This window comes from Arvicola amphibius, chromosome 9 (genome assembly GCF_903992535.2).
Source record: "Arvicola amphibius chromosome 9, mArvAmp1.2, whole genome shotgun sequence".
Lineage (NCBI taxonomy): Eukaryota > Metazoa > Chordata > Mammalia > Rodentia > Cricetidae > Arvicola > Arvicola amphibius.
The window spans coordinates 89449206-89476023 of NC_052055.2; the positions used below are offsets into that span (position 1 = coordinate 89449206).

Here is a 26818-nt window from a genome sequence, read left to right on the forward strand (position 1 = left end):
AAGCTAAACACAACAAATACAGAAAGATACCCACCCCAAACACATACACAGAAAAAAAAAACATTTACTTTTTAATGAACCTTCATATTTTAAGAAAAATATGATTTTCAGATTCAGAATTACTCCCAAATCTTCAAGAAACTAAGTAACTGAGTAACTCTCAGAAAGACTGCACACACATAAAACCCTGAAAGTCACACTGGCTACTCATCAGCTGACACTTCTGCTTTCAGCATTCCCTCAGCTTTTCCTGGTAAGCACACATGCGCATGATTCGGTGTGAGTGTGCGACACCTGCCCCACGCTGAAAAGCCATACCTAGACTCTGGCAGCTCGTGTCATGCTCGGCCCCTTTCTCCTCGTCTGTGAGTTTCTGATAGTTCGTCGGCTTCAGTTTTTTCTCAGCATGTGACGCACTGGCAGCAAATGTGCAGGTGCTTCCTCTGTCTGACCCAACAGGAGCCACACCAGGTTTCTGGAAGGTGGCATGCTTTCTGTGGAAATGCTGCTGAGCACTCTCAGTGTTCTGGAAGGCTTTGGTGCAGGTGCCACACTTGATCACATACTGCTGCTCCTCATCACCCGTGTCTCTTCTGTGCGCTTGATGGATGTGAGTATTAATGTCAGCCAAATTCTGGGCTGTCGCTGAACATGAACTGCAGCGAAACCACAGTTTACCTTTATCTAGCATGATTTGAAGACATCTATCGTAATCTTCCTTTCTGTTGACTTTACAGATGTAACTCTCATGACAACCACAGCTTAAAAAATTACTGGTCTCTATTATTTTAAAATCATCCTCAGTTTTAATTGAGGGTTCGGTTTTTTCTGACACAAACACATAATCTATGCTGTGGTGGTCCTTATAGTGACTCAAAAACGCTTCTTCTTTGTTAAAAATAAGATCACAAAGCCCACAGAAGTACTTCATCTTGATCTCATTGTCATGCTCATCTTGGCAATGTCGGTACAAAGTTTCTATTTTATGAAAAGTCTTTCTGCAGTGGGCACAGCTATACCTATGAAACTGGTGACTTGACAAGGACATACAGTGCTGTTTCACACACTCCTGGGAATCAAACATATCTTCACAAATTCGGCATTGCCACCTGCCCCTTGGAGGACTTGTTGTTAGGCAATGATCAACAACAGTAATAGGTGAAGGTGGCTTATCAACATCCAAATGACTCACTGCAGAGGAGGATGGCAAGGCTTCTTCTTGTACCTCATCCATCTCATAAAAATATCTATGCCCATTATGAAACTCAGTGATGTGTCCCATGATAGCATCTTTCTTTCTTAGCTCCTTTTTGCATGTCCGACACCAAAATAGGAAGTTATTTAAATGTGCCCCTCCATGAAATCGGCTCATGTGTAAACGCATGACCCCTGAATCTTCACACACCTTTCCACAGACCACACATTTGTAACACATCGTGTTTGCTGAGAAGACATGCCGTTCTACCGCCTCTTCACTTGGAAACCGCTGACTGCACTCACAGCACCAGGCTGTAACTGCTGAACTCTGGCTCTGCACACCAACTATTCCTCTGTGGCTTTCGCCACCTAAATTCGGCTTCTTTTTTGGAATGACACAGTCCATTGCGCTGGACTCTTTAATAGACATAACTCGTTTAAGTGATGAAAATTTTGGTTGATTGAATAAATGCAAATCACAAGGCGGTTTACTCCCTGCACTGATGTGGCAATAAAGTAAGACTGACTCTTGTACCGAGTTAACAACTGTGACTTTGTGTCCTGAATTCTTGTGACTTTGGATATTGGTTTCATCCACAAAGACCTGGTTGCAATTTGAACAATAACCTCTTACTATGAATTCTTCTGCAACCTGAGCAATGCTTTTCTCAGCTATGGCTACAGGTCCAGCATTTCGACAACGAACCCTAATTTGGATTAAAAAAAAAAGTATAAGTTTTCTTTGCTTCATATGATAAGAATTTTAAAATAAGAATATAAATAAGTGCTAAAAGATATTTTTAATAAAGCAGTTAAGTGATACTCTATCACCTTAAAATACTTTTAAAGTACCTCTATTTTTATCTTTCTAATCCATATACAAGGGTTAAATATATTGCCGGGCGGTTGTGGCACATGCCTTTAATCCCAGCACTTGGGAGGCAGAGGCAGGTGGATCTCTGTGAGTTCAAGACCAGCCTAGCCTACAAGAGCTAGTTCCAGGACAGGCTCCAAAGCTACAGAGAAACCCTGTCTCGAACCCCCACCCCCCCAAAAAAATAAAGCAAACTTTAGAAAACTTCAATCACTATTGAATGCACTACTAAAGGACCCTGAAGCAAATTAGATTCTCCAAGGTCATTAAAATATATGAAAGAACACTGAAAATTCTAGACAATATTCCACTCTTTTTTGTTGCTATTTTCTGGCTTTATGAGTTTTAATTAATATATTTAACTGTATTTATTTACTTAACATGTATGAGTGTTTTGTCTACATGTCTGTTTACTTTTTGTGTGCCTGGTGTTTGTGGAGGCATCTGACCCCCTGGAACTGGAGTAACAGACCGTCATGAGCTGTCGTGTGGGTGCTTCTGGAAGAGTAGTCACGATGTGCTCTTACTCACTGAGACATCTCTCCAACCTCTGTTTTGTTTTGTTGTCCCGTCCTATCCCATCTCTTCGGCTTCATCACGGCCGCCACTGCCCAACTGCCCTTTTTCTGCTTTTCTTTTTTGGGAGTTTTTTGTTTTGGTTCTTTGAGGCAAGGTTTCTCTGTGCAACAGTTCTGGCTCTCCTGGTACTCACTTTAGACCAGGCTGGCCTCGAACTCACAGAAATCCACCTGCCTTTGGCTCCCAAGTGCTGAGATTAAAAGCATGTGCCACCACCACCCGACTTGTTCCCCTTTTAGATAGTTTCACCATGTATCAAAGACTGCCCTTGAATTTGTAATCCTTCTTCCTCAGCCTCTCAAGAGCTAGGGTTATAGGTAGGCAGAACCAAAACTCCCAGCTGTTTGTTAAGAATTGATTAACTTATGTCACGAATATGTTAGATCCATATTTGCTTTTCTGCTAAAGAACAAAACTCATTGAGAACCATGTGGTGGTAGGTGGACAGCCTGAGAATGCCGACTCCCATGAAGAACTCTCTGCCTTTTAGCTATCATCCTGCATCTCCAGGGTTTCCAACCACATTTCTCCACACCTCCAACTTCTCTCATTTTGCTAGATTTGGTTACTTTTAAGGAAAACGAGACATCCTTATTTTAAAGGAGAGACACATGGAATAGAAAATAGTTGCTGAACCCTTCCACTCCTGAAGAACTAATCAGCATTTCCTTAGAGCCTAAAATTAAGACCTGTACAAACCTGAAATGGGCAGTGAGCTCCATGTGGGAACGCAGAGTCTGGTGGCAGGCCACACACTTAACTTGAAATGGAACATCTTTGCACAGAGAGACTAGAAGTTTCTTTGCAAAAGATGGAAATGATACTGGGTGTGCTGTTACCTTATCATCTGAAAAACAAAATAAACTATAAATTGCAAGGTAATTTAAACAGAGAATCACCCAATCTTCCTCTTTTCTCCCTTTCTGAACATCAGTTAAGTAAGAGACAGTTTTGTAGTCAGTAATAATATAGACCATTTATTTAGACTGAAATACAAAGGGTGCCTTCTCCTCACATTAAAAGGAATCTTTTTTTGTTTGTTTGTTTGTTTGTTTTATTGTTCAAGACAGGGTTTCTCTGTGTAGCTTTGGTGCCTGTCCTAGAACTAGCTCTTGTAGACTAGGCTGGCCTTGAACTCACAGAGATCTACCTACCTCTGCCTCGAGTGTTGGGACTAAAGACGTGCACCATCACCACCTAGCTAAAAGGAAATCTTAAATGCAGAAGATCCCATTCCCAGACCTCCTAGACAGCAAGAACACTATCCTGAATATGTGCTTTCTTGACAGTTTCTTCTCATCCCTCAAAATAGGTAAAACATAACTGGGTAGCAGTGGTACATTCCTTTAATCCCAGCACTCAGGAGGTAGAGTCAGGCAACTTATTGTGAGTTTGAGGCAGTCTCACTTACATAGTAAGTTCCAGGTCAGCCAGGGATACAAAGGAAGACCTTGTCTTAAAAAAAATAATAAAATAAAAATAAAAAGGAGGGGAAGGGCTAAAACATACAGACAGATAAACATTTTTTTAAAAAAATAGCTTAAATATAAACATTTCTTTTTATGGTTTTAAACTGATAATAATAATAATCAAGGGCTACTCTGAAAAGTATGCTAAATTTGCAAAGATGTAATTCATTTAAAGAAATTTAGCAGAGAAACACTAACATACCGCCCAGTTTAAAACGCTGATGGAAATGATTCTTTGCAGACATATGCTTCAAACATGCGTCCTTGGTGCTAAACAGAAGAAAGCAAGATGGGCATGCAAAACATTGGATGATCTGAGGAGGAAGGCCACTGCTATGCCCATCGGCTGCAGCTACCTAAAATAAAAGGGAAAGCCATGTCACCAAGACCAGTGTGTAAACTAACACAATAAAAAAAGGAACTTTAAATTTCCAATTTTATCATACCAATGCTACAGCTAAAAATCAATACTCAATACATTTTTTTTTAAAAAAAATTAACACCTCGTGGTGACATACAGATTTAATAGAAATGGGTTAAATCAAGATATAAGATTTAGTCAATAAGAAGTTAGAGCTAATTGGGCCAGGCAGTGTTTAAATGAATATGGTTTCTGTGTGATTATTTCGGGGGTAAGCTAGCCGGGGCGGCTGGGACAAACAAGGGGCCGCTCCCTGTAACAGTTTAATGATAATCTCTAGGACTGCTGGAGTTTAGAGAATAAACTTAGTGCCCTAAGTCATTTTATTTATAATATTTAAAAATTTTTATCAGCATCATTAGTGACTGCAAGATTAAGAACATGAAAAAACACCTATACCAATTCCATGGCTATCTAGAAAAAGAGTATCTGCTCACAGAGCATGTTCTTACCTTAGTGAGAAGATGATCACTATACTGCTGTTGAGAAACAAAATGTTCATAACATACAACACAAGCAAAGGAATTGGCGAGAGGTCCACGTAATGTAATTGTTGGATCACATGGGGAGTGGTCAAACCTACACAACCAAGAGAAGCAATATTAGAAAAATCCATTTTCCAGCAGATAAACCAGTTTGCTTTGCATGTGAAGCTGATATGCATGAACACAAAAGACATACAAAGTTGTCTGTACTTCTTGAGATGCCTATGAAGGAAAATGGCTGCAAACCCCAAACTCTCAACTCCCCGTCTTTTAACTACCTAAAAAAAATCTCTACTTTCTCATGATCTACTAGAAAGAAGCTCAGCTAATCTGCCAATCGGCAACAACAGAGCATTTAATTATCAGCCAGGCGGCGGTGGTGCATTATAAATTCTGCCTTGGGTAACTACTTTGGAATGTTCTTTCAGATTATGTAAGACAGACAAATACCTGTAAATGGTCTGTCTCCTGAAATTTACTGTTACAGGCTGGATATCTCTACAACTATTTCAACTGTGCTATAATGCTAGAGAACAATCTAAAATCTTACCCAGCTTTCTAGAAAACCAAAATATAAATTACAAATAACATATCAAAATAGCATAAAACAACCTGAGTTTCAAATATTAAGCTAAAACTATACTGGTATATCAAACTTTATTTAACAAAATCAGTTTGAGAACTGTTTACACATGAATGAGACCCTAGATAGGATATCTAACACTACAGAAAACAAAAACAACTTGTCCCCCAGATGACCAACCTTCACAATCTGAATTCAGAGTATCCTCCTTACCTTTTCAAATGTCCAAGCAAAAGGTGCCCGTTGTCAAATTCCTTGTTACAGTGCATTATAGGACACAAAATTGACTTCTCACATCTCCCCATTCTGCCTCCACTTTGGAATGAATTTTTTTTCACAGAATTAATTGTTTTGAGTCCTACAACGTCAAAGTAGGCCATTATAAAACAGGCCACAGTTGTGAAGTGACATTAGCATAACAAAAACTAAATGTGTTTTGTGTGTGTGTGTGTGTGTGTGTGTGTGTGTGTGTGTGTTTGTGTGTATACATGTTCACATATGTGCACACCACACATGGAGGCCAGAAGAAAAGCTTGAGTGTCCCTTAAGTGTGCCATACACCTTTGTGGAAGCAAGGTCTCTCGGTTGCCTGAACTTACCAAGTCTAGGCTGGCTGGCCCGTGAGCCCCAGGAATCTCCTGCCCCTATCTCCGCAGCACTGGGATCACAAACACACACCGCCATGCCTGGCATTTCTGATGTGGGTTCCAGGGCTCACACTGAGATTCTCGTGCTCCCACCTGACCTTTCATCATTTCCTCCCTAAAAGTTGATTTCAGTACCACCTATATTCACCAGCAATGGAGGCAAACCCACACACCTTCTACCTTAAGACTCCCAGGAAATGCAGGAACCGAATGACATGTGATCTCTAATGAATACCTGACATTTTTAGCCACTGGTCCACACACTGTCTTGCTGCTTCTGTTTCTGAATGTCCTTGAATAAATTCCAATTCTTGTAAACCATGAGCGTGCTGAAAATCAAGTTTTTCCTAAAGATAATGAGAAAAAACTCAGTTGACTTATGAGAACTACTGTTTCTTGGGTGAAAAGACTTTGATACATCAGTGATAGAAAGAGTATACTTTATCCCAAAACTCCTCACACCTAGAAATTTATAACAAAGACTATACATATGTCAAAATAGTCATAAGTATTACACTAAGCTGCTGAGCCCACAGCTATCTGTATAAAATTTGCTACATTTTTACATCTCCAAAAATATGGAAGTAGGCAAATTACAGCAAACATTTGACGCAAGTCAATAAATAATGACCAAACATTTTCCATTTTGTGAGATAATATTTTTGTGAGTCACCAAATGGTGTTGAATAAATAAGGACAAAATGAGTTAGTCATTCATTTCAAATTATATAAACTATATCTGAAGAGGTTTTCAAAAAGGCTAAAAACAAGCTAAATTTTAAGGCAATATTGTAATGGAAATATAAAGGGTTGTTTTCAGCTTTAAATTTTTAGACATTTTCAAAATTTTATAGTTTTCTATATAAAAGAGCTTAGCAAATACCTTTTCAATGAATAATATCAATATCAGACACTCAGCAACATTTACTTCATGGCAGCACAAAGTCTCTGCTACCATTTACAAAGAGTGCCAGGGCACACATTTTCAAAAAGGCTGAAGAGCAAACAGTTAGGCTTAGCCCAGGGTCTCCACTACTACCTCCAACTACTGTTGCCATAGAAGCAGAGCAACCATAGACAGTATGTTAACAAGTATGGCAGCATGCAATAAAGCTTTATTTACAAAAACCCACAAGCAAACAAGTACATTACAACTTCTGAAAAGATGTGTATGTATTTAGCTCTTCCTATCCATGGCCCCTGCATCAGCTCCTGTTTCCAGATTCTTTCCCTGTTTGAGTTCTTATTCTGACTTCATTCAGGGGGAAAAAAAAAATTGACCAAGATTTTAATCTGAAGACAATTAGAAAGGACAGCCATAGAGAAGTCTCAAAAATACTGACATGTGCATATTTAAATTTTCTATAGTCAAGTAAACAGAAATACTGGCTTTAATACAAAAATTTTAAAGTATCTTTCATACAGAAGTAAAGTTCTAATGTAGCAATGTGATCTTTTTTTCTTTTTTCTTTTTTCTTTTGTTTTGTTTTGTTTTGTTTTTCGAGACAGGGATTCACTGTTTAGCTTTGGAGCCTGTCCTGGAACTTGCTCTTATAGACCACGCTGGCCTCAAACTCCGAATGATCCACCTGCCTCTGCCTCCCAAGTGCTGGGATTAAAGGCGTGCGCCACCACTGCCCCGCACAATGTGACTTTTCAATACACAAAGTATGTATCTCAACTTCATAAGTCACCAATTTCTTACTCTATAATCATTGCACTGAAATCTTGAGTAATAACAATATCAGGGGCTAGAGGGAGGACTCAGCGAGTAATATGTCACACAAGCATGAAGACCCACATAAAAAACAGGCACAATGGCATGTGTTTATAGCTGCAGAACCTGAAGTAGGCAGGCAAATCCCTGGGGCACACTGCCCAGCCAGCCTATCTTAATCCCTGAGTTCCAGGCCAATGACAGACCTTGTCTCAAAACACAAGGCAGATGGTTCCTAAGGAGAAACACCCAAGGTTGAGCTCTGTTCTCCACAGGTGCGAGCACGCGTGCGCGCGCGCGCACACACACACACACACACACACACACACAACAAAACTCCAAAAATAATTACAAGACATTTTCTGTAGTTTTTATGTAGAATAATCGCTCACTAGAACTATTCAAAAATTCTGTTTATTATTTTTCTTTTTGGAATTTTCTTTACATCTTTATTATACATAAGTCTATAAATTAATAAATCCTTATTAAAATAGAAACATACCCTGAATGCTCTATTCTTCTCTTCTTTTTGTTGTTTTTCCACTTCAACATGACGAGCGAGGCGAGCCAATGTTAAAGCAACTTTATCCTTCTGATGGTCTATATGGTCTTTGTGTTTAAAATTCTCCTATAGTAAAACAAAACAATTTTTATTCCACTTAATACAAAATCAGCACTTAGACAATAAACATTCACTTCCAAACAGTTATTGCATTCAAGAACCATGTACTTCTGTTATAGTTCTAAAAATCTTCCTGATATGTGTGTGTTTTCAGATAGATGTATGTATGTGTGTGTTTTTGCATATGTGTTATGTATGTGTGTACATGTGTATGTGTTTGTGTATATGTTTGTATGTTTGTGTATATGTGTGTAGAAGGGAGAGAGGAGAATGGAGGGGGATTGACTTTATCTCCTGAGCACATATTGTATTTTATTGTGATATTTTGTAATTGATATACTAACACAAGAGAAAAATGGACTCAAATAAAACACTGAATGAATTAAGGGGCTGGAGATATTGACCAGTGGTTAAGAGCACTGGCTGCTTTCTAGAGGACCTAACTTGATTCCCTGCACCACATGGTGGCTCACAACTCCAACTCCAGTTCCAGGGGATCTGATGATGCCTTCTTCTGAGTTCCAAGGGCATCAAAAATGCCCAGTGGTATACAAACATACATGCAGGCAAAACATCTAGATACATAAAGCAAAAACAAAACACATACATACTCATAAACAAGCAACTCAAAACTACAAGTGGGGAAAAAGGAAAAGATACAAACAGGCAATAAACAAAAAGGAAGACAAAAGAAGGGCAACAAATAAACAGTAAAACAATAAAACAAATATGGTATTAACCCAACTACTCTACATGGCAAGTCTAAATACACCAATTAAAAGATACATTGTCCAATACTTAAAAAAAAATTCGAGAGCCAGTGGGATTGCTCAGTGGGTAAATGCTCTTGGTGCCAAGCTTGAGCATCCAAATTCACCTAGAACCCACAGGGTGGAAACAGAGAACCGACTCACTCATGTCCTCTGACCTCCATATGCACCAGAGCATGAACACACTCACACATATACACACACGTGCACACAAATATATGTAAATTATAAGAAATCTTCCTTTAAATATAGAGCCACACAGAAATAAAAACAAAGAACGAAAAAACAGATTATTTGCTTAGGGCTAGGGATTTAGCTCAGTGGCAGTGCTTACCTAGCACGTACAAGGCCCTCAGTTCAATTCCCAGAGGCAGAAGAGGATGAGGAGAGAGAGTAAGAGGGAGGTAAGAAAGGAAAGGGGAGGGAGAGAGGGAAAGAAGAGAGATTTGCTAACACAGAGGTCAGAGGTTGACTTCAGATGTCTCAATTGCATCTCACCTTTTCTTGTTTGTTCTTTAACAGTTTCATACAGGTATAGAAAGTACTTGCTCAGTCACCTCTGCCCTGCCTTCTCACACTCCCATCCTGTCCTTCCTCCTCTCTGCACTCCTTTGGACCCCTTTTTTCTTCCCAACTACTCTCCCTCTTACTTTTTTAACTTGTTTGTTTGTGACTCACTGGGTTTTATTTTCTTCTTAAAAATAAACAAAAAGAACTCTGACTACTAATCTCAAGAGTAAACTGAGAGACAGTGCTGGAACCTCGGCGAGAAGTAAAGGAAGCTAACACACTAACTTTTTAAACTTTGCCAATTCTGAAGTTAGCAATTTAAAAATGGAAACATATGCTAAGTATTTTCTCCTAAATAATAACAGGAGGCAGGTTCAACAGTTACATGGCACTATTATTATTACTTATCACCAGTCTCTGTCTTACGGCCTGGCACAATGGTACAGCACTTGCCCAGCAGAATCACAGAAAGCTAGCGTGAGTGAACGACAAACCCACTGCTAAAGGGACAAAGTGAGACACGGCCATAGACATCACTGGATTAGAGCCTTCAGTGGCTACAGAACTCACTGGCACTGGAAAACAACCCCTACTCTGACAGCAACACAGCAGGCAATCCAAGGACTCAAAGAGCCTAGAGACAAACTTTAAACTAGAACACCAGATTTTCATCACCTTGTTAGCAACGGTGGTGGTTAAACCTTCTCTGTCTACCTGAATGAATCTAGAGCCACCATGGAAACACACCCTGAGAATGTCTACAAGGGTGGCCCCAGTACTGTCTACTCACTCCCCAAGTCCTATCAGAGGATGCAGACAGTTGTGACCTTGCTGTCACAATGGACTGAGCGCTCAAACTGTGAGCCAAACAAACCCTTTTCTGTCTTGAGTTGCTTTTGTCAACTACTTCATTATAGCAATGAGAAAAGTAGGTAACACACAAGGCCAACTTCAAAAAAAAAAAAGAAAAAAAAGAAAGAAATCAGGACAGATGAAAGTTCTTAAATATTTCCTATAAAACTAAGATAAAGGGTTCACAATTCTTAGGACTAGAAATGTTTGCCATTCGCTAATGCCAAAACGTTGTTGTGATTTAATATGAAGTCAGGGAATAAAATTCTAGAACTTTCCATACACTCAGGCTAGATTTGCCATTGGCTTTAGACTGAATTATCATTTATAGTCTTAGATCTTTTCTAAGATCAGGTTTTCAGATGTGTAACTTACCAAGGTCACACTAAACTCTGAATCCACATAAGAAGGATAGGTTTTAAGTTTTATTGGAATATTAGCAGCTATAGCATCTCCAGGACCACATATCTTGAAGTACTCACCAAGGTCACCTTGAACTAACTTCTGTATATGATATAAAGTACAACTAAAGATTCCATATGGACAGCAAATGATAAGGTTTTGTGGTGAGGGTAATATAGGAAACCTATATAGGGAATATGCTGGTGAGGAGTCTCTATTTGCACATAAGTAAGCAAACATACACCTCCCCAAGTACTGGGTATTAAACCTAGGACCTTGAATGTTCTGCAAGCGCTCTAACCACCTATGCAACATCTAGGCCCTCTTTCCTTTCTCCATTTTGAGACAGCCTCACTATGCTGTCCAAGTCAGACTTCCCATCTTCCTGCCCTGGCCTCCAAAAAAGTGGACTGCAGCATGAACCATCACCCCTGGCTTATCTCTATTTTTGACCTCTCATTTTTTTTAAGAGCCGGAACTGCACAGAATTAACAAAGATAATACAAAGTCAAGAGGTTAAAAAGCAGACACATCACTTAGCCAGTATAAAATTCATAGACTTTACATTTTGTTGCTCCTAAGAGGGTCTCTTATATGATAGGCTGTCCTCAAACTTGCTATGTAGTCAAAGATGAGTCTAAATTCCTGGTTCTTCTGACTCCATTTGCCAAATGCTGATTTAGGTGTGAGCCACCACATCTGGCTAACTTCTTAATGCTTTTTTTTTTTAATTTGAGATTAAACATGTAAAGTATCCTGGGTATCCCAGAAATGGCAATCAAATTCAGGATACTAGTTAACCTGACTATTCATGTCCATAAGGTTCAAGCAGAGGCAGATGCCAGCATAACTTTTAATTTAAATAACACCTGTAACCCCAGGACTTCAGAGACAAGGCAGGAAGACCTAGAATCCAAAGCCAGTCATAGCTACAGTGAATGTGAGGCCAGTACAGGCTACATTAAGACCCACGGCAGAGTGTGACTGGTGGGCTACACAGGTCTCTGAGTTCACTCCCTAGCATCAACACAATATAAAGTTATTCTTCAAAGTAGCTCTGCAAACCTACAAATGGTATAACTTGGGAAGGAAAGAAAGAGGACTCTTTCATGACATCTAGATGAACAATCTCAGCTTTGTGACAAACTGACTACACTATCCTTTTTCCGTATGTTGCAGATCAGTAACCATTTCACCAGAAACCAGTTCTGACTATAAACTTAAATTCTAACTCTGATGACAAGAGATTCATTAATAATTACCTCCAATGAGAATTCTATCATTTTGACAAAGTTTCCACCAAAAGATTTATCAAATGTAATGTATAAGGATTCCCTGGAAAGTATCAGAACCTGACACATTGCTAGAAATCATGATCTGCTATGTAAACTGTACAATAAAGTACAATCATTAAATAAACCAATGAAACTGACACAAAATCCTGCTAATCAATAAGTGATGCTAAACTTACATTTCAGTATCTTTCTTTTCTATCACATAGACATAAATGTGAAAATAATACCATACAGCAAATCCAGAAAAGTATAAATCAAAATGTCTATGGCAATTATGCCTGTCTAGAGGGTTTCTTTCTTTCATACCTAGTTTCTAATTTTCCCACAATCAGTACTGGCGATGAAATTATTAACAAACCTATCCATTATCAAGAGTAGATGAAGACAGAATGAGGTAAAGCTTTGAATCTTCTGTTGCTTGGAAATACCCAAGAGATAAAATGAGTAAATTATGATTTCCCCAAGCCCAACAGAAGCATATTGATTAATCCTAGGTATAGTGATGCATAAGCCTGCAGTCCTTGCTACTTGAGAAGTGGGGAAAAGTGTGCTTAAGATTATGCATGGATAACGGCCTGACAATACAGTAGGCATCTCAAAAAACTAAGAACTAAGATAAGTGACTTATATACAGAGTTCACTCCCTGGCATCAAAACAACAACAGAAAGTTATCCTTCAAAGTATACAGAAGGTTTAGTGGCTCCTGTTGAGACCAAGTACCATTGCCATTTTAAAGCAAAAGACTTGGTTAAAACCATTTAGTATTGTTTTTGTTTACTTATATATGTGCCTTTCTAGTTAGTATATGTTGGTTTTTTAAAGAGACTGGTTCCCACTGTGTTCCCATGTTAAGTCTCCAACTCTTGGGCCCCAGTGATACACCTCTTCAAGCTTCCAAAGTGGAGGGACAACAACCCTGAAACACCACACCCAGCTCACATGTGCTTTTTGAAAACATCCAAAGCCCACGCACTAACTGCATTTTAAATAATAACGTTTAACCAAAGTAAAAGCTAAAACTTTTAAGTATTTCCTTATCTAAGTTAGAATCCACTTTCTTCTATCTGCAACAGAAAACTTGCTTGTTCAATTATAAAGGTAGGTCATTTCGCAAATATGTTTAAAAGGAGCTGATAACATCACAGAAGAAATTATTAGCAGTTAAATTTCTCTCAAACTAATCTTCAATGAATGCCTACATAAATGACTAACAGATGAACTTTGTTTTGAAATCATTTACAAATGCCTGCTTCTCAGATAACTGTATTCTCAATTCTGAAAGGTATTTATATAGTTTAGACAACTGAGTGCCATAGGGTTGCCAACTCTCCCCTAGTAATTAAGAACTGTCCTTAACTGAGTGCTGAGAACAATGTAAACCTTTTGGTTTTTCCTTTTCAATACATTGTCTTACAACATAGTCCAGACAACCCTCAAAGTCATGGCAATCACCCTGCCTGGCCTCTTGAAGGCTGGGATTACAAACTGAGTGTTTTATTAAAAAAAAAACTCTTCTTGTCAGGCGCAGCAGCAACGTGCAGCAGTGGGGAGGCAAAAGCAGGTCTGAGGCCAGTGTAGGGCTAAAACGTTACCTAGAATTTTTTTTCTGGCATCTCACCCCCTCTATTTTTGGAGACAGTCTCATTTTGTGTGGTCCAAGTTGACCTCAAACTTACACTAAACAATCCTCCTGCCTCAGTTTTACAAATACTAGGATTTTAAGTGTGAACTACCATGATTGGCTTTTTTTGGGGGGGGGGGGGGGGGGGGCCTTAAGGTGTACACCACCACACTCAGCCCATAAGTTCTTTCAGTTCACTTCTCATACAACTTTCACCAAAAGTTGGCCCCCAACCTTTTCTTTATTGCTGTCACTAGCTAAATCAGTTGTTCAGAAATATTTTACCAAGATTAACTCAATAAAACTGTAAGGGTAAAGAAGTAAGTCTGCTTTGACAAGTTCTAGAAACACAATGTTGAAAATCATGGGGTTTTATGAATGAAATCACTGAATAACAGCTTGATGTAGTATATAAGTGGCTTAAATAATACAAAAAAGACATTCTTGAATCACTGCTCATCTCTAAAAAGGTAATTTTAGTAGTAATATTAAATTATTTATTTCCTATAAAACTATTTTAACTGAAACATGAAAACTATATCCATGTCTCAGTTAAAGTAATTCTATAATTAATTTATTCTGTAACATGAGATAACTACTCAACCTATTTCACAGGATAACAGAAGTTAAGAGAAAAGCATTCTGCAAAAGCTGGCTCAAAGAAGAGCTCTCAGCAACCATTTTCCTACCTGACTCACCAAAAGGCACTTTCTGGCTTTTGGCAAAAATACTAAAAATGCAATAAAAATTTGTTGGCTATAGGAGGTTGAATAGTAAAAGGGGTGCACAGAAAATGACCCAAGGCAAGGGTTCACTTAGCTTCATTACCCTTAACTGCTATGTAAAGGACCCCAAGTTCAAAAAGCTAAAAACAGAGGCCAACTGCAAAAGCAGTATACACTAACCACCTGCCTAGCGTACTTGGTCAGGAAGACTTCCTGAAACAAATGCATCACCAAATTTAAAGCTTTTTGTTATCATTTTTCCAAGGTTGGTCTGTAATCCCAAAGTTCTAGGTACCAGAAATCCTTTTGCCCAATTTATGATTCAAGCCTTATCCCAAAAAACAGTTTGAAAAGCAGCAAGTTTTCTCAAGAATTTTATATTCAAATACAGATAAAGCAGGAGATAAACACAATGCAGTACAATTATATATTCATCACCCCCAGAGATAATTTTAAAATCAAAAAACCCTTTTTACAAAGCCATCTCCTTCCCACTCCAATTTATTGTTCACAAATACAGAGTTCACAGAATATCTGCTTTATATAAACAAAGTCAAAATCCAAACATGCAGATATACCCCATTCTATACTTTATACCAGTAAGAAAGCTGGTACCACCAAATCTGCTAAATAAGATTCTACCTGTCATATCTTTTGAGTAAGCTGTTAGTATCTTTCTATATTTATTTTTCTAATGACAGACCCTCAGCACAGGAAACACATATGTGCATGCGCGCAGGAGTTTATACAACTTTGGAATTGAAGGAGGATTTCTAACTATCTTAGACTATGTGAAATTGTGAGAGAGTTACTTTTAACCCTGAGTGCCACTGTGATGCCTCTGACAGAGGAAAAAGAGAAGGGGAGGAAGGAGGTCGGGGGTGGGGGGCAGAGAAAAAGAGAGGAGGGAAGGAAAAGTGAACAGGACAAGACACAGTGGCTCATGCCAGTGATTCTCACACTCAGGAGGCTGAAGCAGAAGGACCACTGCCTATCTGAGGTTAGCCTGGGCTACAGAGTAGACCCTGTCTCAAAACAGAAAGAGAACTTGGAATGTAACTATAAGGTGCTTGCCTAACATTCAACAAGCCTCTGGGTTTGAGCCTCAGCACCACATAAACCAAGCATGGTCACTCATGTCTGTTACCGTAGCACTAAAGAGGTGAAGGAAGGAGGATCAAAAATTCTAGGTCATCCTCAGCTACACAGTGAGTTCAAAGTCAGCCTGAGCTACATGAGATCCTGTATCAGAAAAATAAAAAGGAAAAAGAAAGAAGAAAAAAAGCAGAGATTGATAAAGTGTTCGGGGGCTACCACAAGCACAAAATGCACGAGCACAAACCACCTGCAGGTGCCAACTACAACATTCTTACACATGTTCATTTTCTCCACGTCTGCCCAGAAACTGTTCCTAAGTCAAAACGGAGAGCTATCGGTCACAGCGGCTGCTCTGAAGAAGGTGCTGGCTAAAGGACCCTATGCAGCAAGAGCCAGGAGGGACTCCACTCTGCGTCTTCAGTGCTCTCCACCAGTCCTCAGTTCTCGCTCACTGCTTACGCTGCCCCAGGAAAGGAAGCAATGCAGAGGTCTTTCTTCAGCTTCAATTATTTTAGACGTGCATAGCAGACACAGTATAAAACAATTTCTGAACACTTCCATAACCTTTAGGCAACAGCCACACAAGCAATACACTGAGTCACAGGAACCGACACATCTTCATGCATAACTTACCCTCTCCAGTTTCATTTCCTTCATTTCTGTACATCTCTAAGGCTGTTCTTTACCATTCTGAAGCCAGACACACCTCATGGCAGTCTCGGCTTTGCATGTCTCCGTTCTCCCTCCTAAATGAAAGGCTGCTTCTCCAGCAGACCAACTACACTAACACCCTCCAAAGTCAGCTGAGCCAGCTGGTAGGAAGGCTTTTCTGACCTCTCTAGCTGGCCTTTCTCATGACATCACCACCACACTCATTCCTGTGAATAAAGCAGTCACTGCGGTGTACGGGCATCAGAACGCCTGGCTCTTCCTCGGCTTCTGTTCTGGATGGAGTCCCATGTGAGAACGTACTCCATAACCAGACCTCAGTGCACCCGTACCTTTCTCAGTCCTGGCCTACACAGTGGATACTGAGGTGTGACTGACAGCTGCCCATGCCCAGTGGATGACCCCACACCCATGTACACATGGGTAGTACTAAATAAAGCAGTGGAAATTTTTAAAAGAGCCAGTACAGTAATTTGGGAGGGAGATTTCTAAGCTGGAGGGGAGATTTGTTTAGGGAGGCCCAGGAAAGCAGGAGGGAATGGGGATGAACATGATCAAGATACATGGTACACAAGTATGAAATTTTCAAAAAAGTAAAAAGCATGCAATTCATCCCATTCATATGAAATCTAAGAATGCAGAATAACAAAATTAGTTATAAAATTAAATCTGTATTAGGCTTTAGTGTTTTTCAAAGTATTTACTTTATTTATCTGGAGGCAGGGTCCATGTAGCCCTGGCTGTCCTGGAACTCACTATGTAGAATAGCCTGTCTCTGCCTCCCAGCGCTGGCATGTAATGGCGTGTGCCACCACACCCAGTTAGTACCTTAAAGTAGGGAAACAGAGGCTGAGACAATAAGTGACTTGCTAATAGAGGTCAAAGCCTTTAGGGTTTTAAAATTCAAACACCATTCCACCTTTGTTTCACTACACAAAAATGGAACAAAAAAGTAAGAGATAAAAATTATGACTAAAACAATCAGTGCCACGAGTGAACTGGGTCTGAGCAGTGTGGAGCAGAAGCTGTGAGCACTGTGACAAAAGCCGCAGTACAGAACCAGGACGGAGAGTGAAGGCTGTTCCTCATCTCAAAGGTGGGACAACTAAAATTCGGTACCAAGTACTAACAAGAGTGCGTGGACAGCCATACACAGAAAAAGATTTGTCCCTAAAAGATGGGACCCGAGGGACCCGAGGGAGTCTGCATCAAAGTGGAGGCACACCACTCGAACAAATCACTTACTAACACATCTGCACAGAGATGAAGGTAGCTAGGAATGCTTAGTACATACAGCACACACATTCTGTCCTTGCCTTTCTTCCCAGACAGGAAACCGACAAATCCACTGCAACCAAGATCAAGGTGGTCTAACCATTCACAATACACAGAGCCATTACAGGTCATTAAAGAATACATATACAATTCTGTGCTAAGAATCTAAATGAGGTTATTTACATATTAAATATATTTTACTTAAGATATTATGGAATGGGCTTCATTCCAAACAGGAAAATTGCCACAAAGAAATAGGACTTGTTATTGTTCATTTTTATTTTTTCTTAAAACAGGGTTTCACTATGTAGCCTTGGTTGGCCTACCATTGGCCATATAGATCAGGCTGGCCTAGAAGTGATAGGGATCTTCTGCCTGCCTCTGCCTCAATAATGCTGGGAATCAAAGTTGTCTCATGAGACATCACACCTAGCTGGCAATGAAATGTTTTTCAAACAAGACTTGGAATCCTAGCACTTGAGGCAGGAGGATTGCAACAAGTCCTGAGCCAGCCTGGGCTATACAACGAGACCCTCTATGAAAGCACCTCCCTCACACACACATACCAAGCAACAACAACACACCCTGTGTCTTAAAGAGTGGAGGTAATTTCACTCCATCATTATTCAGGTCAGTGTTGCCTCACTAACTGAAAAAGATACAAAGGGTCCATAGCACAGTAAGTTACTTAACATATACACTGCATTATAAATAAGGTCAAAGAGTGTGACTCAGCCATCACAAACAAAAAGGGAGTTCTGTGTCCCTTAAAATGGAATGTTGTGATAGTCACTCTTACAGAAAACAAAAAGCATGACATTAAGTTCACGGGGAGAAGGAGCACATGAAAAGCTAGCCTTGTACAAGGACGAACAGAACCTCTAACAAAGCAATACTTGAGGCATTTACAGTCAAAGTTGAATTTTTAAAAAATATCACCAAATATACATCTACTTTCACTTATACCAAAGAGAAGAGGCAAAAATACTAATAAACACACTGTAATACTCAAAAACAAAATCTAAGGTCTTCCAAGTTCTAAGAGAAACCTGAGAACTCTAACCTCAAAAAATCCAATAAACCATCAACAATAGCTCCCTCAAAAAAAAAAAAAAAAAAAAAAAAAAAAAAAAAAAACTAGTAAAGCCCTTTAAAACCCAAAGATTGGTTGGCTTTAAACATATCAGAGCTATACTATAAATGAATTTTATGATAATAAATTTAACCATTAACAATATATACAGAATGCATCTGTGAAGAACATACAATGGCTCACTCCTGGAATCCCAGTATTTGGGAAAGTGAGGTGAAATTGTCTTGAAGTCAGAGCCAACCTGAACTACAGAGACACTGTATCTAAGACAAAACCGACAGCAACAACACCACCAATTAAATATATACAACCTAACTAAGAAAATGCCATTAAATGAGACATTACAAAAAAAAAAAAACAAGAAAAAAAACAATGAAAGTTCAAGAGTCAAGAAGAACTGAGACTGGACTGGCTACGAAATATTTTTCTTTCTTTCTGAGTTAGGGTCTCATGTAGACCATGAGGGCCACGAATTCAAAAGAGTAGCTAAAGATGAACTTCTGATCCTCCTGCCCCTATATCCTAAGTGCTGGGTTTAGACATACCATTACTGGTTGATGCAGTACTGGGATTTGATCCCAGGGCACGCTGCCCATTAGGCAAGTACTGTTCTCACTGAACTATATTCTCGGCCCCTGTATTTTTTAAAAGATTTTAAGAAAAACTAAATACATTTTTATCACAAACGCTCTTGTCTATTAAACATACAAATTAAATAACATTTAAATATACAAATTAACATCAAAATCTTGGCTAGTAGGACAAAATGGCTCATACTTTCTAATTCCAGCACTCAGGAACATGAAATAGGATTGGGAGGTGGTTGAGGAGGAAGAAGAGGAGAGAGGGAAGGGAAGCGATGCGGGAGAGACAGAAGGAAAACTTGAGCAAAGTTTTCCTTTGGTGGGTAGGGAAAGGATTCAATAAAGTGCTTGCCACATAAGTACAAGGACTCAAGTACCCATGTAAAATGCTGAGCACAATAGCATGCATGTGTAATATACATAGTATGAGGTGGGGGTGGGATGGAGAATTCCTGGACCTCACTGCCTAGCTAGTCTTGGGTTGGCTAACCCTGTGAACTCATAGTTCAATAAAAGACCCTATCTCAAACAAACAAACAAACAAACAAATTGAAAAGTAAATAAGGAAGACACCTCACATCAACCTCTGGCCTCCATCTGCTACACACACACACACACACACACACACACACATCATGCACACACATTTCTGACATCAACCTCTGGCCTCCATGTGCCACACACACACATACACACATCATGCACACACATTTCTGCTAAGTATACAAAATCTCAACATCAAAGAGATTAAGGGAAAAATCAGACTTCCTTGGGAAGAGATTCTGGGTAAAGACAGATCAGTATCAAAACCCTTAGCAAGACTGCATGACTAAAAGCCCAGCATGGTGCCATTCCCCTGAAGTCCCTGCCCCCAGGAGGTGAAAGCAGGAAAATCATGTATGGGGCAGCCTGAGCAGCTACTTCAAGACACAACTGAACTGTGACCACCTCTACATCCTACAGGAAGTGAACACAAACTCCAGCAGTAAGATCTTAAGTAATACAAAAGTGCATTATAATAAAGTCAAATAAATAATGACACAGGAGTACAAAAATGGGACTACACTAATAAGAGAAAAAGAATTTAATAAAACACCATTCTCATCAATCATCCAGGAAAGGAAACTCCATAGATTTTAATGGTTTATGAAACTTGCTAATTATGAAGAAAATTTGCATTCAATACAGTAATCAACACTCACTTACTGATAACTTCTTTAAGTCTTAAGTAAAAAGAACTGTCTAGTTTGTATGTCCACTAAAAACCACACAGAATCAACCTGACCAACTGAATGACATGCATAAGATGTATCCACAGTAACAATTAGTTATTGGTCTAGCCATCAACATTAAGTACATATGGGTAAATTTCAAAAACGGGAACTGGACAGTGCAAAACTGGGGCAAAATATGCCTCACATTGAAGAAAAAAATTGTTATTGCAGTCTTCTACTCCTAAAAGGATCTAACCCAAAATCCTAAGCCTTCAGCAGAATCCCAATGAACTAGAACTTCAAGAATGATGAGTGTGGCTAACCTTTCTGTTACCCTTATCAGTATCCAATTCTACAGTGAGAGGGAATTCTGGACATTGTCTTTTCGACTTCCTTGCCTACAATACCTGAGAGGTATATATCCTGGATGTATCAGGCCCTTAAGTACATTATCAATCAGGTCACTTAGGTATAATGCAGTAAAGTAGCCTGAAAGAATATATGCTGCCCTCAAAAATAGCATTCTGAAGGCTAATAAATGCAGTTATACTAATAAATAAGCTGCCAGTTTAAAAAGGGGAAAAAAACAATTATACTGACAAGGAAGCTGCCACAGACTACTATATATAAATATATAGTGCCATCAACTTTGCTGTTTAAAATGACCTTGTTGTTTCTATCCCAGTAAACACATCCATTAAGCAAATATAAGTTGTTTTACTATGGCTATGATGAGCAAGGTTAGATATGAGATAAATGACTAAATCAGAAAATCTAGAATATGCAAAGAAAAAAAGAGCTACTTTTATGTCTAGAAACCAATCATTAAAACCTAAAGAGAACTTCTGTGACATTAATTAAATAAAGAGGGAGATTTATTCTATAACCTTCTGAAATTAGTAATAGTGCTATAAAAACAAATTAGCATTCAGAAGTACATGGAAATAGTGCAATTGTACAGATAATAAAGATAATAAACTACGTAAAATCACTGTGATGAAGTCACATGAACACCACATTTAAGGTTAGGTCTTAAACATAAGAATGAAATTTAAAAAGGCACTTTATATAACAATAAATGGAAATAGTATTTCTCTATACACGGTAACTACAAAAAAATCATATTGTCTTCAAATACATCTTACATCTAGTCAAGAAATGACATTTTGAAGGAAAGGATCACTAAACACATCCCTTTTGAGAAAATCAAATCATTAAACTTTTAAGTACTCCAAGGTATCTAAAAAAGCTAGTGATATTTTCACTCAACCTAATATGAAATTCTGCTGCAGGCTCTGCAGACACAATCTAAATATTTAGCTGGTTAAATCTAAATGCTATATTCTACTATACTGTCTACTGGGGTTGTCTCACTACACCAAGTACCAACTTTTATAACACCATCATAATCATTCAAGTTTGCCAGAGATAAAAAAAAAAAAAAGATAAACAGGTAAAAGATGTTGGAATAGTTCTGAGTCAAGTAGCTATCACTAAGAGAGCTCCCACCATACCATACTCTGTCCACAAACGACTCAAGGGACAAATACTTTTTTAGTTTGTCTGTTTAATCACTAATTTGCTGATTTCCTGACACTCTTCACTTTCAGGAAAATTGAGTCCTTTGGAGTTGCTTGGACTTAACAATTAGTAGTCAAGCAATGTACTTCATTAAGGAATAGCATAAACATCTAAGATGACAGTAGGGCTGTCCTGAACATATTTAACAGTGTATAATAATGTGAAAATTATTAAAGTGCTAAATTTCGTGTGCTTTTTGTTGTTGTCTACTATGATTTAAAGCAATAATCGGCACAAATAAATTAGGTGGGAATGCCAAAACAGTTTCGAAGAACACATCTTCAAGCATTATTTATTTTTGTTTCATTTTTGAACAACAGGAGTATCTCAAAACATATGTGCTATGTAGCATCTAATTCAGGGCAAGATGGAAAAGGAGGAACATCTGCAGTAACCTGAACTAGTCAGAAACCGCACAAAGCTGCGTGCACCCTTTCCCCAGTGCCGTCTGCGTGGCTACTCCTTTCTCAGAAGAAACTGCACTGCTACCGGTATGGGCTTGAGTCTATGCCTTTGTATAGAATTTGCTGTGAGCTACAAAAGTCTGTTTTTCCTGGAGTTCATCTGAGAGACACTTTAGAGAGCCCTGGAACGAACCTAAGGAAGTCAAAGTAAAATGTTGTTGACAATACAGAAAAGTAAGTTAAATATTAACCCTAGATACAATTTGGTTAAATTTGCTAAATGCTTGATAACTAGTTCAGGTTTAATCTACAAAGAAAACAAATAGGTCCAATACAGTACCCTAAAATGATCTGACAAAGTAACTTCTTCCAAGCTGTGAAATCCATGCCTTCAATCTATATGCACAAATGAGAAGTGCCAGCCAGGCCTTTATTTGGAGGCAGAGCTAAGCTGATCGCTATGGGTCCAAGGCCAGCCTGGTCTACATATCAAGTTCTATGTAGTGAGACGAAGAAATGTAGATTAAGCAGAGTGCTGTCTATGGGTGTGAAAGGAGGAAGGCATTGTCTAATGACTTACAAAGAGGTTAGCATCACAGAAAATGTCAACCACTATGATATAAGAATCATGGTAAGAAACAGAAACCACATAAACCCGTAAGACAGTGCTATATTCCACTAATAGAATACTTAAAACATTTTGATCAAGCAGATTAAAAATTAAGAAAAAGCAGGTGTTTGAACATCCAAGACGTTACATAATTACATTTGTGAAAAAATTATTTTTTGGCTGCCAAGTTACATTAGGTGAAGTGTTCAGACCTCCTCAAACTTGACACTTTCTACTTTAAAAGTCATGCTGTAAAGACAAGGGCATAGGGGCTGGTATATCATACAGCCATTGCCTTGCGATTAGAGATGATACTGTGGGACACTAACATAACTGAGGTATCTGCTGCCAGCTCCAGAAAGGTGGAGTGTTATTATTGGGAGCAAAATGTAAATCATCTCTTAAGAGTTAGTCCAGTTGGATTACACAACAAATTAAGTCAACCAAGAACATGTTACTCAAGTCTTGATTCCAACCTTTCGAGAATTCAATAAGAAGTATTATCATCTATATTCAGAAACAGTTGAGTATCTTGAAAACACCCAATCACACTTTATATATCAGGGATTTCTCAAGGAAGTCTAGACTTAATGGCATCCCTCTTTACTTCAAGAGACCAGATTGTCAGGCATGTTTGGAATTCTTGCTCTTAAAGAGTTCAGATTTGCATGCCTGAATGATGGGAATAATATTCTGTATTTCCAGGGCCATGACGATGCATTTGTCTATTGTACTAAGAATGTAATGCACTATCAAGCTCAAAAGAACCAGCTGCTTATTAAACAGGTTTAAGAAGGCCGTCTCACTGGAAGACCCCCTTTCACGCCTGAGTCTCACAGGTGGTGGATACGAGAGCGTGGTAAGTCAAAGACTACAAGGATTGATGGCAATGAAAGCTATCCCACATGCAGCGTTATGAGCAGAGATGGTGTGGCAGCCTTCAGTCAGGATGAAGAGAGTTTAACTTTTCTACAGTCATGTTACAGGTAGGAAAATACTTTTTTCCACTTTGAGTCCAAAAGTAGACCTGTGACATTTAATCATCCCAGTTAGAAGTAAACTGAATTTGGCAAAAATTTTAAGGAATTCCAGCCGACATATAGCTTCATGACTGATAACTGTATGAACTATGGTGAGCTGATAATCTTAACAGAGGGGCTGTAACACAACTACCACTTTTTGATGACCCATCAAGCTGAAGCCTCAAGTTCCAGAAGCACTGGTGATCTAAAAAAGGTTTTACTTCAGTCTTAGTAAACACTGATCTAGTAGCAAATTGTTTCCAGATCCAAACCTGCTAGTCCTCAGTTTACCAACAAGATTTTCCTGAGGCATGAATCTACATATTTTCTTTTAATTCCAGAAGATTCAGATTCCTGAGTACCCTTCTCTGGACTTATTTTGGAACAAAAATAATGGGTAAACCCCTGTCCAATACTCCTTAGAGCAAAGTCTCCATTTGGCCAACAAAGCTTAAGTCTTTTTATTATAAACTTCATTTCAAAAGTCTAGAACTCAAATATCAGCTGTGATTATTCCAGACATGCACTCATTTTTTGAGATGACCCCAACCTGGGGAAAAACAGGTAAAGTAGGATCTTGGAAGGCTTATTTGCTAAACATCCATAGTATTAATTTTTATACCCATGTCGCTCTGGAGAGTCTCCCTTTTTTCTATATCTATAAGGGTGATTCCGGGGTTTGTACCAATCCCCTTTGGAGTACCCTCTGTTGTGATAATGTGCTTTCTGATCGTGACTATAAAAGTATCGATGCTGAGTATAGTATTTATTGTGATCTTTATATTCATTTTCTTTAATACTATTGTCTTCTGCAACAATAGCATTCACATCTTGTCCAAAAAGAGATGTACCATCAAAGGGCAAGTGTAAGATCTTCTCCTGGGTTTTCTTAGTGAGAGATGTGAGTCGAAGCCAGGCCTGTCTTCTATAGTCTACTGCCATGGCCATAACTCTGACTACAGAGTCCATTATGTCCCTGGTGGTACAAAGCTGCCAAAGTCCTGCATCCATGCCATCCGATATTATACACCTTGCTTTTCCACGATCAAACTCTGGATCATGAACCAGATCTTCCATGTCTTCCCAGAGTTTACGCTGATACTGAGTCATATAGGCCATATAGCTGGCAGCTCGGGCTGCAATGGAAGCAGCGTGGTAGAACCTACAACCCATGACCTCCATTTCTTTTGAGGTAGAGTCTAAAGGAGATGTCGTGTTTCCTCTTTTGCTATGTTCTAGTACATCTATAATGGGTCCCTCAGCTGGTGGATTTGGCTGGAAAGGAGATGTGTCCTTGGCCACAGGATATACCCTGTGCCCCATGAAGGAAGAAGGATGGCAATCAGCAGGGTCTTTAAAAACTTCAGTGGTGGCAATTCTCAAAAGTGGATGCAATGGCGGAACCAAACGTTTTTTAGATGTCATCCAATCAGGCTTCCCCTCACATGTTTCGGTTTCAGACTGTAATGTCACCCTCTTTATAACACCTCTTTGTTCCATTCTCTTCAAAAGACCCGTGAAACTAGATTGCATGGGGTCAGTGGGCTGCCCTTTGTCATCAGCTGATGGAGATTTGCAATCAGCCTCTTCTTCAACTGTAGATAAGCCGTCCTCCTTAGAGGTGGACATATCCCAAGGAACTGACGAGTTCTCACTTGACCTAGAATGATGAAATCTAAAACAACTCCTGGACTGCAGATCACGTATGACTCTGGACATCTCAGCCACTTGTGTCTGAAGATACAGGATGGCATCCTGTCCATTCTGTGAAGCTGAAGACATCGTGATAGGTAAATCTTCTTTGACCTCAGAAAAAGCCAAAGACTCTTGGGGGACCAGTAGTGATGATGAAGGTAGAGTCTGACTGTTTTGTGATTTAAGTGTCTCTGTTTCAGAGATATTAGTATCTGAATTATTTTGGTCATTTTTCTGGTTCTCCAACTGATTCTCAACAGAAGAAGGTTGAGAAACTATTCTTTGTGGACTGTTGGCACAACTCCCAGAGGAGGAGCTGCTGTCTCCAATGGGAAGAGGAACACTGCAGCTAGAGCACATTTCTGGGCGATGATTCTCAGAGGGTGGCACCTTAGATTCAGGCATTCTCTGGGTTATCCACATGAACAAGAAAACCAAGGAAGAAAAAAAATATGCTTTTAATATGTTAACTTTCAAGTGCAGAGATGCATGTCCAGTAAGTAGAATTCAAATTTTATATTATTATAAATAAGATTGACAGAAACAATCCACCATAGGTCGGCAAAAGAAAACAGAAGCCAAATGCACAGGATTCATTACCTTTGACCCCATGAAAACAATAAGTATTAATGTTGAACGTAAAAAAAAAAAATCATGATAAAAATAAAATCTTTGAGTTGGGAGATGGTTTAGAATGTAAAGTGCTTGTCACACAAACATGAGGACCTCAGTTTAGATGCCCAGTATCCACATAAAAGCAAGGCATGCAACTGGACATCTGTAATTGTAGCACTGGGGAAATG

General features: G+C 39.0%; 1 protein-coding gene across 6 annotated transcripts in view; it reads right to left on the bottom strand.

Annotated features, from left to right (window-relative positions):
• Znf451 (zinc finger protein 451) overlaps positions 1-26818 on the bottom strand; it is a 69008-nt gene that overhangs the window by 30910 nt on the left and 11280 nt on the right. For 4 of the 6 annotated variants that reach the window (XR_005286784.1, XM_038341681.2, XM_038341680.1 and 1 more), the window contains exons 4-10: positions 8475-8600; positions 6491-6602; positions 5822-5966; positions 4993-5119; positions 4322-4475; positions 3350-3497; positions 319-1904 (exon numbers count right to left, since the gene is read on the bottom strand). Coding sequence is in view for 5 of the 6 variants with exons in the window: in XM_038341681.2 (XP_038197609.1) it covers positions 319-1904; positions 3350-3497; positions 4322-4475; positions 4993-5119; positions 5822-5966; positions 6491-6602; positions 8475-8600 (2398 nt within the window). In the remaining variant the exon portion in view is untranslated. Of the gene's footprint in view, positions 1-318; positions 1905-3349; positions 3498-4321; positions 4476-4992; positions 5120-5821; positions 5967-6490; positions 6603-8474; positions 8602-20558; positions 26424-26818 lie in introns of those variants that run through there. The other 2 variants (XM_038341683.1, XM_038341684.1) reach the window with 2 other exon arrangements.